Here is an 18,894-nt window from a genome sequence, read left to right on the forward strand (position 1 = left end):
AAGCTTGGAGTCCTGCAATAATATATAAAACACATCGCGCTTTAGAACTCTTAGTCTTTAGTACACAACTCGTGTTTTAACTTGTGCTTGTGTAAGGCTACAGTTATTATCCTAGATCAACGCTCCCAATCGAACGTACTACTTTCAGTCCTTTTCGACTCAGTACGATCACGTGAGCAGTAGCAAACGTAGTATAGTCATATACAATTTGATTCGTCTCGCTAGGCATAAGTCCTGGCCGTAGTACGCCTCAAAAGCTTAATTTTTGTGAGGGATTTGCCTATTAGCTTTGTCATAGATAGGCAGGGAACTGTGGCACCACTAGACGCGTTTTTTAATAAGTTAGTTGTTGATTAGGGGGAGATTACAAAGGGAGATTACCTAGTGCCCTAGGGGCAGCAGTTCTTACCTAAATTAACATACCTTAATCTTATCCTTATATTGCTATGTCCCTGCAAAGCTTCCTTTATAGATAAGTCTCTACTTAGAGCAGCTAAACCTAGAGCTCTTAATCTAGCCTTAATAATAAGGTAACGCACTACGCTTAGTCTTATTAACTAGAAAAGGCGTAATTATTATTATCTAAGTCCTCCTGCAATAGCTCTCTAGCTCTAGCTCTTAACTTCTATGCAACGCTCTCAACTGTACGAATTACGTTTCATACTTTTCGTCTCAGTACTGTCACGTGAGCCGTAGCAAACGTAGTATAGTCCTTGTACGTTTTGTTTTGTCTTGTAAGTTATAGCTGTAGACTGTACTGCGTCTTAAAAGCTTAACTTTTAAGTAGGGATTACCTATTAGCTTAGACATTAATAGGTAGAGACCTATAGCACTGTTAGACAAGTTTTTTAATAAGCTAGTTATTAATTAGGGGGTAAAATTACTTAATAACCTAAGTGCAGTGTTTTTTACCTAAATTAACACTACTAAATCTTTTTATATCTTAATATTATATTAACTATGTGCAATTTTCTTAGTTAATAAGCTTCTACATAGAGCACTAGCTAGTTGTAGAGCTCTTAGAGCTCTTAGTTAACCTAGAGTAGTAACATAATTTATTACACTTATTTCTATTACCTAAAGAAGTTATAATTATTATTATTAAAGTTCTTATTTTATAATAGCTCTCTAGCTTTTATATATAATTCTTATATAAAAAAACACTTTAGAGATTTTTTTTTTAATCTAGAAGTTATGTTTTTAATAAAGTAAAATAATATATAGCTTACTAGTAAAAAGCTAAAGGTAAAGAAGCTAAGTTACTATGTAAAACACTTTTCTTAGCTCTAAGGTAATAAAAAGGTGTTAGCAGTGTAGAACTATAAAGCTAACTTACTATACACTAGAAAAAGCTTAAGGGTAAAGCTCTAGCTCTGCTAACTTTGCTATTATAGAGGTAATTACACTACTACTAAAATAGTTAACAGCTATAGCTATATTAGCTACTATCTTAAAAAAAAGCATAAAATTAATATTAGTAGTAATAAAAGTTTTTTACTTAATTTTTTTTATACTCTACTTAATTCTTAGGCAGCAATAGCTGCTATAGTAGTAGGCTTAGCCTAAGTTGCTTCTTATAATCCCTAGCAAGAGAGGTTGTTATAAAGGTTGTTAGTAGACTAGGTTATACTTTATAATATATTATTTATAATAGCATTCTTAGCTAAACTTTAAGGCTTTTTTACCTAAAACTAACTAGATCTTCTTACTGCTATTCTAAGCTTAAATATAATAATATTATTATATATAAAGTAAAGGTTAACGCGCTAGAAGAAGGAAATTTAAATAATATTAAAATTAGCTAAGTTAAAAGTAGTGTTAAGTGTTAATATATAGACTTTACTAAACTACCTTTTTTTTCTTAGAGTAGTAGCTTACTTTCTTAGTAAGTTTAGTAAAACTTTAAAAAGGCTATTTTAGCGTCTTAGCTTAGAAAACTAATAATAAATAATAACTAACTTTTACTTTATAAATGTTAATTATTAATAATAAAACTTACTTATTAGCTTTTACAACTTTTATAGTAACTATATAGAGGCTAACTAAGCGTAGGCTATCTTTAAAATTATTTAGGATTATAAAATTATATTAAAATTTAGTTATTTTATTACTATAATATGTCTAATAATAATAACTCTACTATTAACGCTTTAGCTAAATATCTTAGAGTTAACCTTAATAAAGAGCACTATATACACTATACAGGCTACATAATTTAATTAGTGCTAAAGGCAGTTATTTATAGTAAAGAATTATTATAATTTAAAGCTACTTTTATAAACACAGCTTCTTAAAATTAGTTTAAGCTTTATTATAAACATAAAGTTATTAGTAAGCTATATAACTTTGTTAATACTATTTTTTTATTATATAAACACTAGAAAGCTTTTATAGCTATATAATTATCTTTAGAGGAAGAGGACAAGCTCTAGAGCTTTAGCACACTTAATTTAATACAAGACAGTAGCGTCTGCTAGCATTCTATATATCTAATGCTTGTACAGTGCCTAAAGCTTAAGAATCTAATTACTAAGTTTATCTAAAAGTAGCGCAGCATAGATAATAACACTAAAAACTCTAACATACCTAGCAACGCAGCTTTTTAAAAGATTATTAGTAAAAAAAACTAAAAAAAAGTTAAATACTTTACTAAGTTTTTTAAAGTTTTTTATTAAATAATAAAATAGCTAGAGGGCAACAGTAAGCATAGTTCTCTATAAATGTCTATTATTAATATGTAAGTGCTGTATAATAAGCTGTTATAAATAAAAAAAAAACTTTTCTTTAAGCTTAATAATAGTTACTTTAAAAATAGTGTTTTTTTTAGACTTAAAAAAATTAACATATATTTTTAAAAAATAGTTATTAATTTTTTTATCTTTTACTTAGTAATTACTACTATACTTAACTTATAACTTTGTATACTCTAGTTTAAGAACTACTAGCGTTATTACTAATTCTAGTACTAGAAGGCAGAGACTTTAATAAAAGTTGTTTTCTAGCATTATATTAATGCTAAAGAAGATAAAGAAGTTAATATAGATTCTTTTTAGTAGAAGCTTCTAGTAACAAGCTTTTATAACTCTTATTACTAAAAAGCTTTTATAGTTAACACTTTTTTTCTTACTAGAGCCTAGAGTTATAAGAAAGCTTAGAAAATAATAAAGTTATAGTAATACTTTAATGCTTATATAAAAAACTTTTAAGACACTAAGGTAAAAGATAGCTATTTTTTATAAGCTAGCCCTCTTACTTAGTAGCTTAAAGTAGGTTAAAAATAGTATCCTACACTATTTAAAATTGCTCTTAACTTCCTTGCTATACCCTTTACTAGCTGCAACTGCGAGAGAGCCTTTAGTAGAGGCTGGCGTATAGTTATAATTAATAGAGGTTCTCTTTCTAAGGCTACTATTAAGGCGCTTTAATTGCAGAAGAATTAGCTATATTATTAAGTTATAAAAAGTAACTTAATTAAGCTTATAAACCTTATTTAGAAGTAGCTAGTTACTATACTATAAAACATTAACAGCAGCAAGTAAGATAAAATGTTAAAAAGTATAAGAATTTTAGTGTGTTTTAGTTTAGCAGCAAAACAGACAGCTAAGTCGCCTAGGCTGTACAAACGTAGCAGGAAAGTAAGACGTTGACGTCCGTTGATTACTACGTTTCGTTTCGTTTCGTTCGGTTGAGAGCGTTGCTTCTATGTAAAGAAGCACCCTAGTAATCTTGTCTTTAATTACAAAGTTGTATTTCCTATTAAGTAGATAAATATTTAGCTAAATAAGAAGAAGCTAAGGCTAGAAAGCCTAGGGTATTGCGTAAAGCACGTTTTACAGGTCTAAGGTAATAAGAAGCTGTTAGTAGTATAGAACCACAGAGCTGACTTGCTGTATACTGGAGGGGACATGATAGTAAAGCTGTGGCTCTGCTAATTCTGCCACAGCAGAGGCAATTACTCTGCTGCTAGAGTTGTCTTTAGCTATTACTATATTATTAGCTATCTCTCTAAGGAGCACTAAATTAACATTAGTAGCAGTAGGACTCTCTTACCTAATTCTCTGCGCGCTCTATTAGATCCTTAGGCAGCAACAGCTGCTACAATAGTAGGCTTAGCGCAGGTAGTCTCTTACAATCTGTGGCAGGAGGAGTTGTTGCAGGGAGCGTTGGTAGACTAGGTAATACTTTATAATATATTATTTGCAGTGGCATCCTTAGCTAAGCTCTAAGGGCTCCTTACCTAGAATTAACTAGATCTTCTTAACACCCTCCTTATATTAGAAACAACTGTATTAACACATATAAACTAGTGTTTAACACGCAGGAAAGAGAAGATTTAAATAATATTAAGGTTAGCTAAGTTAAAAGTAGTGTTAAGTGTTAATATATAGACTTCTCTAAACTACCTTTTCTTTTTTAGAGTTATAGCTTATTTTTTTAGTATGTATAGTAGAACTTTAGAGGCGCTATTTTAGTTTAGCGCCTTAGCAGTAAATTAACACAACTAACTTCTACCTTATAGATGCTAATTACTGCTAATAAGACTTACTTATTAGCTTCTATAATTTTTTTAGGGATTATATAGGGGCTAACTAAGCGCAGGCTATCTCTATAATTATACATAAATACAAAATTGCGTTAAAATTTAGCTGCTTTGTTGCTAACAACGTGTCTAACAACAATAAATCTACACTTACTAGTTTAAGTAAACATCTTAGTGTTAAGCTTAATAGAGAGCACTGTATACGCTATACAGGCTATATAATACAGTTAGTGCTAAAGGCAGTTATCTATAGTAAAGGATTATTGCAGTTTAAAGCTGCTCTTGTAAAGGTAGCTCCCTAGGATTAATTTAAGCTCTATTATAAGCATAGGGTTGTTAGCAAGCTCTACAACTTTGTTAACACTGTCCTTTTATTACACAAACGCCAGGAGGCCTTTATAACTATCTAAACAACTCTAGGGGATAAGGACCTGCTCTAGAACTTTAGCACGCTTAATTTAATACAAGATAAAGGCGTTTACTAGCATTCTATTTATCTTATGCTTGTGCGCTGCTTTAAGCTTAAGGATCCTATTACTAAGTTTATCTAGAGATAGCGTGGCACAGATAATAACTTTAAGAACTCTAACATACCTAGCAACACAGCTCTTTAAAAGATTATTAGTAAAAAAAATTAAAAGGAGGTTAAGTGTCTTACTAACTTTCTTAAGGTCTTTTATTAGATAATAAAACGCCTTAAGGGTAATAGTAAGCATAGTTCTCTATAGATGTCTATTATTAACATGTAAGTATTATATACTAAGTTATTATAGATAAAGGAGAAACTTTTTTTTAAGCTTAATAACTTATACTTTAAAAACAGCGTCTCTTTTAGCCTTAAAAAAATTAATACATATTTCTAAAAAATTGTTCTTAATCTGCCTGTCTTATATTTTATAATTACTACTATTCTTAACCTACAACTTTGTGTACTCTAGTTTAAAAATTATTAGCGTTATTATTAATCCTAGTATAGAAAAGTAGAGAGCTTAATAAGGACTATTTTCTAGCGTTATGTAAATACTAAGGAAAAGAAAGAAGTTAATATAGATCTCTCTTAGCAGAAGCTTCTAGCAAACACTTAGGATTCTTAATATTAAAAGGCACTTATAGTTAACACCTCTCTTTTTACTAGGGCCTAGAGTTTTAAGAAAGCTTGTAAAACAACAGAGCTCTAGCAGTACTTTAACGCGCATGTGGAAGACTTATAAGAAGCTAAGGGCAAGGAGAGCTATCTCTTGTAAGCTAGTCCTCTTACTTAGTAGCTTAAAATTAGTTAGAAACAATATCCCACGCTGTTTAAAATTGCTATTAATTTCCTTAGTATCCTAAGTACAAGCTGCGACTGCGAGAGAGCCTTTAGTGGAGGCAGACGTACAGTTACAATTAATAGAGGTTCTCTCTCTAGGGCTACTATTAAAGCGCTTTAACTGCAGAAGAACTAGCTCTCTTGTCAGGTAGTCTAATTAGACCTAATTAAGCTAGCAAACCTTATCTAAAAGCAGCTAATTATAATATTGTAAAAAGTTACAATTATAAGTAAGTTAAAACAGCAAAAAGTATAAGAATTTTAGTACATTTTAACTTAGCAGCGTACTAGGGACTCCCTTCTCTCCAGCTGTACAAACGTACTAACAAACTGAGAAGGAGCAACTGGAAAAGTGCTACGATTCGACTCACTACGTTCGATTGGGAGCGTTGTCCTAGATATTGCTTTAAACGTCTCTCTAGTTTAATCTAACTATACACTTGTCTATACTTAGTAAAGAATTACTTATCTACTTTATCTACTAGCTTAGTGTTATTAGTATTATTTTTTAATATGTTATCTAAGGCTTTAGCTAGATGTATAAAGTTTATTCTTAGAAATTAATTAGATTAGCAAATTTAAATCTATGTGTTATAATATAGTAATTAGCTTTGAAAAAGCATTATGTTAAAAACTCTAACCGCTTGTGTAAACTTTATAGTCTAAGACCTTTAGTAGGTCTAAGCTAGTGCAGCTAGAGAGCTTATGTTAGTTCTCTAGAAAGATGTCTAACAGGCGGCACAAAAGTAGAGAAATACTAAGATAGTATTAGATAGTTAATCTAGCAAAGTATAAAAAGATAACTAATGCATTAAGCTTGTTGTAACGGACAGGCAAGACAACAGGTCCGAATGCGGTGTGAATCCACCCAGAGGCATATGAGAGTGCGTGGGGACTCGGAAACCTGGGAATTCCATTAACACCTCTAGGCCTTGTACAAAAGATATCAGAAAACTACTGTAAGGACGGAGCTCTGTACCACTACGCCAATACAACCAAAAAGGTGCGAATAATCAACCAACAGTTGATTATTGCGTACAGAATAGTATATATACCCGTCGCACGTAAGCACCATCTCGGCCTTACACGTAAGCGCCATCCCGGCCTTACAACTACTGAGCTAGCTAAGGGGAGAGATGCAGCTAAATACTTGGAGATAGGGGTAGCGCAGGGGGCGGGGCAGGGTCGGGGCAGATACGAGGAACCTTTGGATATAAGGTTCGGGAGGTAACTTAGAATGGAACGATTCAAGCGAATCGTTACACTTGTAGTTAAGAGACTAAATAAGGTTAAACATAGAAGTTCTATAGAAGAACTTTGATCTACTATGTATATTCTTACTAATTACTTTAATAGTTGTAATTATTATAAGTAATAGTTGTTAGCGTTGGAAGCAATAGTTCTAGGCGTAACTATTACATTAAGTGCTTGCTAGCTTCGCAGCACTACGCTGTGTTCATACTAGTCTATTAGCTAGTTACTATTTCTATAAGCTTCTATAAGGCGTTCTAAATAGATTCTTTTTTTTAGATTATAACATATTGCTAAAGCTAACGCTATAGAAGAAGAATATACCAACCTAGGTTACAAAGTTACTAAGATACTAAGTTAGAGAACAACTCCTAGTGGATTTCCGGCTTATTCCTCCTGTTCTTAATATGCTACCTTGTGTAAAGAAGGGTGCGGCCTTCCTAACGTAGCAATTGAAAATAAGATTGTTACAGATGGCGAATGATAGGTGAACTAATTTCAGGGCAGTTAGTTATTAATCGCAGGTGAAGTCACTTTTGGCTCACTTTTGGCAACACTTCGGCCGCAACAGATCTAGAATTGCAATACAAGATTATGTTTCGTTTAATTCCTTGCCAAGTTCCACCTAGCAATATTTAGCGATGACCTAGTTAAGTGGCATGGAAGGGGGCGCCGCCAAGATTCAATAAACGACTGGGCATATCTAAACCGACATTGTCTTGTGGAGCGATACCACAAAGTATACTGGGTATAGTTTAGTGGCTTGGTGTTACCCTTGGTAGGGATCATATTTTCGTTTATGTTATTTGGCATTACCCCACTGTGGCTGAGTCCTTTGGCATCTAAACCGCGCAACGAAATCTCTCTCCATTTGACTTCACTCGATCCACTCCATCCTGGCCGGAGATCATTAGGGATCTTCAGACGCAGGACACTGACTTCGAAGTTCGAAACGTACAGAAACGAGGGGATGGGAACCAACTCGCAACAAGAAAAGTGGAAACAAAGCTTACATCTTTTTGCATCTGCGGCTTGCCTTGTTCTTCTCATCAATATTAGTTTCCTGGCTTGGGCGGCTTCAAAGGGAGGAATCCGTGGTGGGAAGGGGGTCCTCTATGATTCCTCCTGCCCTCAGGTCAGACGAGCGAACATCGGGATTCATCTCCTTATCAACATTTTAAGCACCATCTTACTCGGAGCAAGCAATTACTGCATGCAATGTCTTGCCGCGCCATCTAGGTCAGAAATTGAAACGGCCCATAAAAATGGGGGTTACCTTGACATAGGCATCCCCAGCCTTCACAATATAGGGTCTGCATATCTAGACTCTAGAAAGAAGGCTCTCTGGTGGATCTTGGGGCTATCTTCTCTTCCTCTGCATTTATGGTGAGCCTGCACAAGTGATCTTTATATGATGTGTTCGCTGATGATATAAAGCTACAACTCCGCCGTGTTCTCTTCGACATCGGCTCAAACATATGGAGTCTTTCAAATCGGCCCAAAAGTCATGGGGGCTCTCAACGGCAACACATATAACATCTCTGACCAAACCGTTGGTGGCGATGCCAAACGCGAAATTTTCTCACTCTACCTCTCAGCAACTCAAAAGAGTACCCTGGAGCAGTTGGATAATAAAGCCTGCATCAACGCTTATAGCCGAATTTTTCAATCCACTAAAGGGAACGTTTACCTTGTCCCAGTAAATAATACTCCCGACGTACGCGATCTTACATATGAATATCCCACGACTGAACGATCTACCGGTTGCGGTAGCCAAGTAGGAAACGAATGGATCGTGAACCAGTTCCTCGCGGGCGGCTGTCGGAATCAGAATGCCCACATCTACCTCCCACTTCTGCAGGCGAATGCATCGGATTGGAGACCGTTAGGTGCTCGAATCGACCACTGCCTTAGCGAGCCGGCGAAAGAGCACTGCAAGCTGCAGTTTAGCGCTCATTTAATCATTATTGTTATCGTCTTCAATATTCTCAAAACGGCTGTGATACTTTTGACCGCCTTTTGGTTGAAGCAGACACCCCTCCTTACGGTTGGTGATGCGGTTTCCTCTTTCCTTCAGCAACCAGACCTTTCAACGGCGGACATGTGTCTTGTTTCACAGAAGGAAGTCTGGGGCTCACGCGCGGATTGGAGAGCGCAGAAGTTGTGGAGGCAATATACTGGTGTTGGGAGCCGCTGGTTCTCTGCGGTGAAGCGGGGGAAGTTGATCACTTGCATCATTGCGTGAGATATCGATTCCAGGCTATGCCCACATTAATATTAACTGGAAGACAGGCTGTTTATCGGTATCATGGTAATGACGGCACTTCTAGCATGGGGATATTCAGCAATCCCAGGAACAAAGGACTTCAAAAGTGTTTTAAGCAGTGGCTTAGGAACCTTAGACTCCAGGACGATCATCCAGAGTGGAACTACCTCTACAGGGACACGCGGTATTTTCCAAAACGTTTTCCTCGCCAACGCACCTCAAGTTATCATCTCGATCATCTACTTCTCATACAACGCTGTCATTACCTCGATGCTCTTAGCCTACGAATGGGACGGATACTCAAAAACCCGCAAAGGCCTCCGAGTATCAACGAAGCAGCAAGGAGCCCAACGTAGTACCTACTTTCTACAGCTGCCATACCGCTACGCTGTTCCGTTGATGGTCTTCTCCACCGTCATCCACTGGCTAGCTTCGCAAAGCATCTTCGTTGTCAGTGTCGAGCTTTACAACATGTTTGGCGAGCACAGAGAAAGATGTTTCCATTTCCCAGAACGTCCGCTTAGTTCTGACCTTGGCAAGAGATACTGTGGAGAAGATTTCGTTAGCTGCGCATACTCTCCCGCCGCAATTCTGTTAACAATTTCTTTTGCGTTTGTGCTTGTCGTGTTTCTCGTGCTTGTCGGTCTTAAGAAATTGGGGCCGATGCCGGTGGTGGGTTCTTCCAGTGTAGCTCTCGCGGCGTCGTGTCATGCGAAGCCAGGAGAGAATGAGCCGTGGTTGAAGACTCTCCAGTGGGGCGCATTTGAGGAGTCATCGCGAGATGAAAATGGGGTTTTAGTTGGACATTGTGGGCTTTCAAGTTTAGAGGTTGAGGTGCCGAGTGTGGGGGTGTTGTATGGAACACGTAGGCATTTACGATGATGATTTTAGCGAGTGGGTTTGGTAGAGATTGATATTTCCGCTTCCTTCTAGCTTCTTCTGCAGCCTAGTAGTCCGGCTCTGTTCTACGTTAGATATAGTGTTTACACGATTTAAAGCACATACTAACCTTAGCTACATACCCAGACAGTGCGTAGTTGACGTTGTTCCTCATATGTCAAGTTAACATCCAACAGTGCATAGGGAGGTTTTAGAGTACCAGGACGTTTCAAATGCTTAGTATCTAGTTTTTTCTAGACCTAGCAAGGAAAATTATAGCTGAACGTTTCTTAGTATTTGAACGTAAGCTTCAATGATAACGTGCAATCGGCCCTCTGATATATGTATCTCCCATTTCCTCAATACGACTTCCAGAAAGCACAAGGATTTGTTTATTCCATTTTTTTTTTTACCACCGACCGAATCACGTTGCCAACAGGATCGGGTGCGATGGGGGAGGCGGATAGCTCACGTAAATAAGGGCGTTTGTGTTGTCGCAGCGCATGCGTTGGAGATGGCCTGTAAACCTCAACATCTTAGAAGTCCGCAAGCGTGTGAGTGATTCATTAACGCTAATATCGCTGGGAGAGTAGGCCCGAACGTATTCTAGTATTATACTAATTTCTGCGAGAGTGATAGCTGCGATGTGTCTCATCTCAAGTGCCTGGTAGAATTCTACCTCATTCCTTTTGTTTTAAATATTCCGTCTTCCATTCAGGAAAGCACGACCTGTTCGGCACAATTATGAAGGATAAGATACAGCACAGAAGCCAAATGCCTAACGTTGTCAGGTACTTGCGGATGACGAAATTCGGGCCTCTTGCTTAGAAGTCTTGAACGACTCCGCCAGCTCCCCTAGGCCTTGCCCGTTGCTAATAAGGGAGTCCTGTGTAGTTACGACACCATGGTTAGCTTATTGGCCTCCTGGGGGAAGAGACAACCAAAATGGATCAAGGAAAAGGCAATCGTACAACGACAAATTTTGGGAGGTATCTAGAACAGAATCCTACTGTAGAACTCATAGGTCCCCGGTAAAATTGGCCGCTCTTTCTTGAGAGAACGTCGCTCACTATCTGCTTGGCAAAGACCTCAGGGCTTATGCCTTTCGGTACAGCCTCACCTGAAGCACACTTGGCGATCGTGTCCTTGATGGCGTGGTAGCGAGAGGTTTGGGGCAGGAAAAAGGCAGGTTCGTTGGCCCAGAACGGGGTGGTGATGACGCCGACCATGACGGTTTGGACATGTACCCCAAGCGGAGCGACTTCCAGACGGAGAGTCTCGCTTAACACCGTGACGGCCGCTTTGGAAGCAGCGTAAATGCCTGAGACATATTAGCATATTTGCGTAGACCTTCGGCTCCCCCATTGAACAGTAGAGAAAGTAAAAGAGGGGAGGCATGTGTTTACCAATCCAGGGTGTGTTCACCTCCCCACCAACAGAGCTGATGTTGACCACCGTACCGCGCGCCTGTATCAGCAGATCCATAAAAGCCTTGGTCACAGCCAGCAAACCCCACATATTCGTTTCAAAGAGGCGCTTCCCTTCCTCAAGGTCTGAATCCAGAAGCGGCATCGTGTACCCAGTGCCTGCATTATTCACCAAGATGTCTAACCCTTTCCCTTCCGTGATTTCTTCCACCACTTTCACAGCGGCAGCGATCGAGGTCGCCGCCGTCACGTCCAGCTCTAGCACTGTCACATTTGAACGTGAGGAGAGTTCTAGCGAAAGCTTGCTTGTATTGCGCAGTGTTGCGAAGACATGGTGACCCCGCGATGCGAGCGACTGAGCAAGGGTAGATCCGATCCCGCCTGCGCTGCATCCTGTGATGAGGATACGTAAAGGTTTGGAAGTGGCGGCCATTTGGACTAGAAATGCTAGACGTAGGGCGATAGAGTGCCAAGAGAGATTGTGGTGCGGTTTTATTCAAGGCGCATTATTTGTGGAGTTTGATGAGTCACGTGATACGTAGCCACACAATACCTACTTACACAGCTTTTTAATCCCCTAGAGCACGCTCACTTTATTTTTCAAACTACTTATTTAAGAGAAATAAAAAAAAAACCTGCTTTCTGTGACGACTACTGACAAGAACGAGGGGCATGTCGCGCCGCCAACCCCACGGAAGAAGGACGATCCAACCCTGGTGCGGGCCGGACTAGGGAGGTCACGTGATACCCCTGGAAAGGTATAGAGCAATCGCTAGTCTTAGCGTATAATTGCTGTGGTTGCTAGTCTTAGCTAGCAATTACAGCTAGAACCCTATAATTGCAGCAATTGCTAGAAAGTATATAGGCTGTCACGGTTAACTTGGACATGCCTCGGACTCTCCCCGGAGAGCCCTCGGCCCGGCCTTGGGCACATGACGTCCCGTCACGTGCCCCAGCACATATATATATAGCCTCTCACGAACCCCTGAGTCTCCTCAAGGATTCGTCTATCAATACTATCCTGTACCCCCTTCTGCGCTTCATGCTTCCTGCTCCACAGTGCTCTCACAACTCTCTTCTATATAACTTTGCTTAACAAAGTAACAACACTATTATTTACTTTTTCTTTCTCTTTTTTCTTTGTCTCTTACTTTAAAAGATCTAAAGTTACTGTAAATAACTCTACTTTTAAAATAAACTTAGGTACAATATTATAATAATAACTACTTAACTCTAGTAACATAGAATAACTAGCAGGCCTAAGTTACCGCCTGCTAGATAAATAAATAAAGAAAGTAGAGTATAAAAACCTATCTTTTAAAACTTTAACTTAAAAAAGTAGAAGCTAATAAAATAATTAGCGTAGCTAAGCTAACATATAATTAATATATAAAAAGTAATAGTTAAAGTAAATAACTAAAAAAAATAACTAGATAAGAGTACTTTAAGTAGCAGTTAAAGTAATTTAGAATAGAAAGAATAAAAGAAATTACGCTTAAGTAAAAAAAAACATCTAACTACTTTTAATAGAAAAGTTTAGTAGAAACTTAGTTAAGCTAGAAGCATTCTTTATAGAATATAAAATTTATATAAAATACTACTATAAGGCCTTTTTTATAAAGTAGGATTATATTCTATAGATAATTATCTAGTAACAAGTAAGCTTATAAGTTAGTTTAAAGCATAGTAAGAGAACTAGATGAGAAATAGTAATAAAAAAAGAAATAGCAAAAGAAAAAATAGTAAAAATCTTTACTAATAAAATACTGAGTCCGCAGGTGAAAAAGTGGAGGGTGACGCTAAGCAATTGTGCCGATTTTTGAATACGATAGATGCCGTCGTAGGTCCTCGGCACCCCTCATTTCGCAATTCGGTATTCAAATGGGGGGCATCCGCACTCTCTATCATGAACCTAGAGCTGCCTTAACATGTCACAACGCCTTCAACTGCTCTCCAAAACCCTTAATTCCACCAATCTCTCTGTTACTAGTCGTACGAACCACACAATGGCAACTCTAAGCCCTGTCAAGCTTGCGATCCTCGACGACTACCACAACATCGTAGCCCCACACTTCTCCCATATTGATCCCTCCAAACTCAGCATAACAACGTTCAATGACACACTTCCCGTATACACGCACTCCGCCACAACCGACGAAGACCGCAGAGCACTGGTGGAACGCTTGAAGCCGTTTACAGTCCTCTCGACGCTTCGCGAACGAACACCGTTTCCAGGTGAACTCCTGCGTCAGTTGCCGAACCTTAAAGTTCTCCTCGCCACCGGAACGCAATTCGAGACATTTGATCTCAAGGCGGCAAAGGAGCTTGGAATCACAGTATGTGCTGCGCCTGGAAAGGGCAGAACAGATGGGAAAGGCAGCGGCCTGTCAGCACGAGCAAAGATAGATATCAAGAAAGGAGGTGGGCACCCGACGACGCAACATGCATGGGCTCTCATATTAGCTTTAGCTCGGAACGTGGCTATGGATGATGCAGTTGTAAAGGGGAAGGGAGGTCCGCCGGGTTGGCAGACAGAGCTTGCAATTGGACTGCAAGGCAAGACTTTGGGCTTGGTAGGGTTTGGGAGGATTGGAGCTTTAACCGCTAGGGTTGGAGTGCTGGCCTGGGGCATGAAGATCATATGTTGGAGCGAGAACTTGACGCAAGAGAAGGCGGATAAGTTAGCGGAAGATGTAGGGCTGCCGGTGACAGGTGGAGGCGTCGTTGGGGAGGGCGAGAAAACTTTCAAGGTCGTCAATAAAGAGGATTTGTTTATGGATTCCGACGTTGTAAGCTTGCACTACGTTCTTAGCCCACGTTCTCGGGGGATCGTAGGCGCAAAGGAATTAGCCTGGATGAGACACTCGGCTCTCATAATCAATACCTCGAGGGGGCCACTGATAGATGAAACCGCACTCCTTGATACACTTCGGAATGGACGAATTCGGGGCGCCGCGTTAGATGTCTTCGACATTGAGCCTCTCCCAGCCGACAGCCCGTGGCGATCTGAGGATTGGGACGTCAAAGGTAAGAGCAGGGTCCTTCTAACCCCGCATATGGGATATGTCGAAGAAACAACATTGCACACCTGGTTTGAGGAGACTGCGGAGAATGTTGAGAGATATCTTGATGGGAAGCATCTGCTGCATCCATTAACCTGAATCTGCTGGAATCGATCCAGCAAAGAAAACCATCTCTGATACCCAAGAGTCTAGCCGATATCCACACAATTGACAATCCACACGCCAAAGATTATTGTTCGGTCTGAGCACCCCAACACCTGGTGCAGGAGATACCAACTCATGTTCCCTCCTTAGAGTTTATTACGCACTTCTTTACCATCCCTATTTATAACTCAATACCACTATAACACATCTTCACCCGAACGGCACTCAAAAATCCCAGCCAGCATCAGATTCGACCTCGACTACAATATTCGCCTTCTTATCTTCTACCATGGCGCGCCAGAGGTCCACTGCGAATGATCCACTTCCTTCTATCAGCTCTTTAATGGCACGGTCTTCTTCGAACAATACAGACTCCTTGGCAAGATGCGTGACTACAACCTGTTTGAGGCCATCTGGAACATCAAGGTCGCCTGAGTATATGACGCTGGCAAGTTCGGCAACAGCGCCACGACATTTATAAAGGCCCGCAACCCACACTAGCGTGTGATGGAGCTTGTCCCTGGCAAGCTTCTTGAGGCTCTTAACCAGATATTTGTCCGCAAGGCAGTAGAGCTTCGTGTGCGCCAGCAAGTTCCCTGAACAGCTGACTTTGTCTTTGGGTAGATTCCACTCTGGTGGCAGGGAATAATTGCCTTTGTACGCAAATTCGCACAAGCGAAGGAAATCGTCTTTCTCGATGTCGGGTAGCTCAGCACGTTGGTCCTGTGCCTCTTTCATAGGCCCGCTAATAAGGCGATTCAGAGGTTCGGAGATGTTCGCAATGACCCCAGTGTGAACAACGATAGGTCTGCGATCCAGACCGATGATGAAGGTGAATATGGGAGATTGGAGAGCCCTTTAAAATCAGTGTCCGCAATTTTTTGTTCAGAGAAAACGAGAGATTACTGTTCAAAAGACGCCGCCATATTTCCGAGTCTAAGGTTGGAAGGGTGGCTCTAATTCGGGGCGCTCGGTGTTCAAGGTAGTAGAGGAAGGTAGAAGGTAGTACAGATTGAAGTGGAGAAGGGGGCAAAAGATGACTATGGCTCCTATTTTGCTACCATGGAGAAAGGTTGAGCCGAAGTGAAGTGAAAGGGGAAGCACACCCAGGACCCTACGTTAAGAAAATGTCATGCTATTAGTCGACAAGGACTTTTCAGAGTGGTGCTGATGTGGGGTTCCTTTACAGACAGTACCCATAGCGATCAATCCAAGTCATGTAACTATTATTTCATGCTCCATCGTTTTTAATTAGTGTTTGTTGCATTCACATCTGAGGCAATATAAATTTCTTGTTGTTCTAGATGCCATCCTTTGTCCTTTGTGCTACCAATCACACACCTGTCTGCAAAATCTATCAGCCAGGTGCTGAGTGAGTGGACACATCCACTTTTTGTTGGCAGATAACACACCAAAACCTCATTACCATCTCGGTATGCCAGCATCTGTGGTCTTATCCCTGTCAATTTGCGCCAATGCCTCCAGCACAAAACTTGACACATCCCAATCTAAGAAAATCATCTGAACCGTTCACCTTCACTAAAGCTTCTGCTATAACCCCTACTTCCACTCTCACAATGGTGAAACTGAAGGACAGTGAACAAAATTGAGGATACTGAAGCTCTATGAACTGACCGTCGCTGTCACGCCGAACGGTCGAGCTAGAAAATACCACATGGAGAAGACGCATTATATGGACCCAGTAGTGAGATGGAAAAATTTAGTTTGATAGTACGAAGAAAGACAGTACGAAGCCAGGCGAGCCAAAGAAAAGCAATGATGTTTCTGTGAACATTAAGGAGGTGGAGAGACAGAAGCAGAGTTCAAAGCCGCGAACATGCTCCCACAGCCGCGGATCAAGAGCAGTCAAACGGCGTAAGATATGGCTCCTGTGGGCGAAGAAACTTCGACAAGATCCCTTCACTAACTATCCCGGACGAGATTAAACAAGACACAAATGCCGGACTAAAATCGAGAAAGAAACTAATTGTTCCACTGAAAGCGCCAAAGATTATCACTTTCCCTGACCGCGACTCAAACTTAGGTCTTTCTTCCTTGCATCAGGGAGAAGGCGTGTACGATGCAACGCTCTGTTCTTAATGACATGTTACAACTACCATGTCGTATATTATGTAATAAGGCACAACAATTAAGTGGTTGATGAACAGCGTGGATGATCGATAACCTAGTGACCGGCTGACAGAATTTCACTTGGCGTCCATTATAGCGGTCCGACAAGACCATGATGCTTGTTGACCTAGAAGGGCAACCTCAGACGAAAAGCTTCACCTTAACTAATGAAGGAGAAAAAAGGACCACCAAATAGACCACGGAAAGCCCGAGTGCTGAGATAACATCAACTCCGGGCTCCTAATACGCGAATATTTATGAAGATTGGAACAACATACACCTAAGATAGAGCGCCCTCCTGGACACCACTAATCTCTTATGATTATTTGGCGAATTGTGTGAATTTTGGCATACCTCTGCCTCACGTATTTGAACACTCATTTTATCTAAGTCTTCATAGGTCTTGAAGAGGATGCTACCTTGCGTCCTTTGCAATATCGTTTGTAATGCACCTTATACGCAATCCTCAATTGTCCACAGCGCCTTCTTGTACAAACCGCAACTAGAAATCAAGCACCTTTAATATACCTAGATGGACCGGTCGGTCCTGTGCAAGTCCTAATGCGGCTTCTTTACTTAGCCTTGTGTTGCACATACTTTTCAATCTCCATTCGAATGCGACGCCTGTAAGAGGTAGATAGCCCGGACCCACTGTTCGAGAAAATCTAGCTTTCTTCTGTTCTCCTCTCCTCGCCGCAAAATTTGCTCGTATTTCGGGGGACCTAGGAAACTACATAGCTCGATTTTGCTGGGGACACCTTAGGGCCCACCGGTTTCTCCATTGCCCGGACCGTTTTACCGCAAGTTTCGGGGTTCATTTCCTAAGGTAGCGGAGCACTTCGACGCATAGCAGCGCTTCCAACAGTACGTAATACGTTACGATTAAGCTTTTTTTAGTCTGTAACTTCCCAGTTTGTTAGTACGTACGTACGTTACAGGTGAATTAATAGTCTCTTACGTAGCGTAACTGTAACAGCTTACAATCCTCCTACAGCTGTACTTCTTGCAAGAAGTTACGCTGTAACTGCTAGAGTTTTTACCTTTAAGCTGTCCTCGTCCTCGTACACTAAGTCTGCGCTGTGGAGCTAAACCTGGGAGGTCTGACGATTGCCACAGAGCTGGCTTTTGTGCTTTATGTAATACCTAAGTCTCTCTAGCCTCAGCTTCTTGCTCCCTAGCCAGACGTTGTCCCACTTAATGGTGAAAGAGACCCTAGCATTAAGACTACCTAGGAACTCCTTTAACAAGGCCTCTGCCCTAGGAGCTAGGGAACCCTTTAATAGAGTAGACTTTAATTTAGCAAGGTAATAAAAGCTAGTGTGATAATATACCTCACTTTGTAGAGAAGAGCTAGCTTAAGAGGATCCCTAGGAGGAGCTGGCTTAGGAGGATCCCTAGGATAAGGCTGTACGCTTGCTATAATAGAGGAACTAGGACATCTGTTAGCTTATAATAGACAGGAGTATAGGCAAGTATGGATTTAGGACAATAAACAGGGCAAAAAGTTAACTATTTACATAAGATCCTACATCTCTATCTCCTAACATCCTACAAACCTTAGAGTTTTTACCTAATTGTTACTTAAAAATGTAACCTTAAACACGCTGCTAACGCGTCCCTAGACATGTCTAATTAGGGTCTATATTGCTAGGAAATATTGACTTTTTGAGACGTACTACGGTATGTAGGGGCAGAGATGTGAGCCGTAAGTTACAGCTTAAAAAGCAAGTACGTACTTACTGCTCACGTGACAGTTACGTTCACGTACTACGGTTACGTACTACGGACTGTTGGAAGCGCTGACGCATGGTTGGACCTGAGATGCTCGTGAGTAGCGCGGGCGAAGGGCTTTCTCTAGTTTGTGGCGACAGGACTATCCAAAGAGACGCTCCTGGATGATGCTGCCTTGGGGGCGCGCACAAACT

General features: G+C 40.3%; 4 protein-coding genes across 4 annotated transcripts; 2 read left to right on the plus strand and 2 right to left on the minus strand.

The window, feature by feature from the left end:
• Positions 1 to 7,989: 7,989 nt before the first annotated feature.
• BDR25DRAFT_375874 (uncharacterized protein) lies at positions 7,990 to 10,224 on the plus strand. Its single transcript, XM_033697414.1, has 4 exons — positions 7,990 to 8,486; positions 8,538 to 9,341; positions 9,393 to 9,862; positions 9,920 to 10,224. Coding segments are annotated over exons 1-4 (1,692 nt in total). The 5' UTR covers positions 7,990 to 8,070; the 3' UTR covers positions 9,922 to 10,224.
• A 671-nt stretch (positions 10,225 to 10,895) lies between these two features.
• On the minus strand, positions 10,896 to 12,130 carry BDR25DRAFT_375882 (oxidoreductase). The gene is made up of 3 exons (XM_033697415.1): positions 11,652 to 12,130; positions 11,217 to 11,566; positions 10,896 to 11,131 (listed from the first exon to the last, which is right to left on the minus strand). The coding sequence occupies exons 1-3, from the start codon at positions 12,103 to 12,105 to the stop codon at positions 11,033 to 11,035; spliced, it is 903 nt and encodes a 300-aa protein (XP_033553602.1). The 5' UTR covers positions 12,106 to 12,130; the 3' UTR covers positions 10,896 to 11,032.
• A 1,548-nt stretch (positions 12,131 to 13,678) lies between these two features.
• On the plus strand, positions 13,679 to 14,833 carry BDR25DRAFT_210114 (glycerate dehydrogenase; the record flags this gene model as incomplete). Its single annotated transcript, XM_033684632.1, has 1 exon — positions 13,679 to 14,833. The coding sequence occupies one exon, from the start codon at positions 13,679 to 13,681 to the stop codon at positions 14,831 to 14,833; it is 1,155 nt and encodes a 384-aa protein (XP_033553603.1).
• BDR25DRAFT_375890 (uncharacterized protein) lies at positions 14,827 to 15,765 on the minus strand (the record flags this gene model as incomplete). The annotated part of the gene is made up of 2 exons (XM_033697416.1): positions 14,827 to 15,695; positions 15,746 to 15,765. The coding sequence occupies 2 exons, from the start codon at positions 15,763 to 15,765 to the stop codon at positions 15,065 to 15,067; spliced, it is 651 nt and encodes a 216-aa protein (XP_033553604.1). The 3' UTR covers positions 14,827 to 15,064.
• Between the last annotated feature and the right edge of the window lie 3,129 nt (positions 15,766 to 18,894).

The sequence above is a fragment of the Lindgomyces ingoldianus genome (assembly GCF_010093535.1).
Source record: "Lindgomyces ingoldianus strain ATCC 200398 unplaced genomic scaffold BDR25scaffold_3, whole genome shotgun sequence".
Lineage (NCBI taxonomy): Eukaryota > Fungi > Ascomycota > Dothideomycetes > Pleosporales > Lindgomycetaceae > Lindgomyces > Lindgomyces ingoldianus.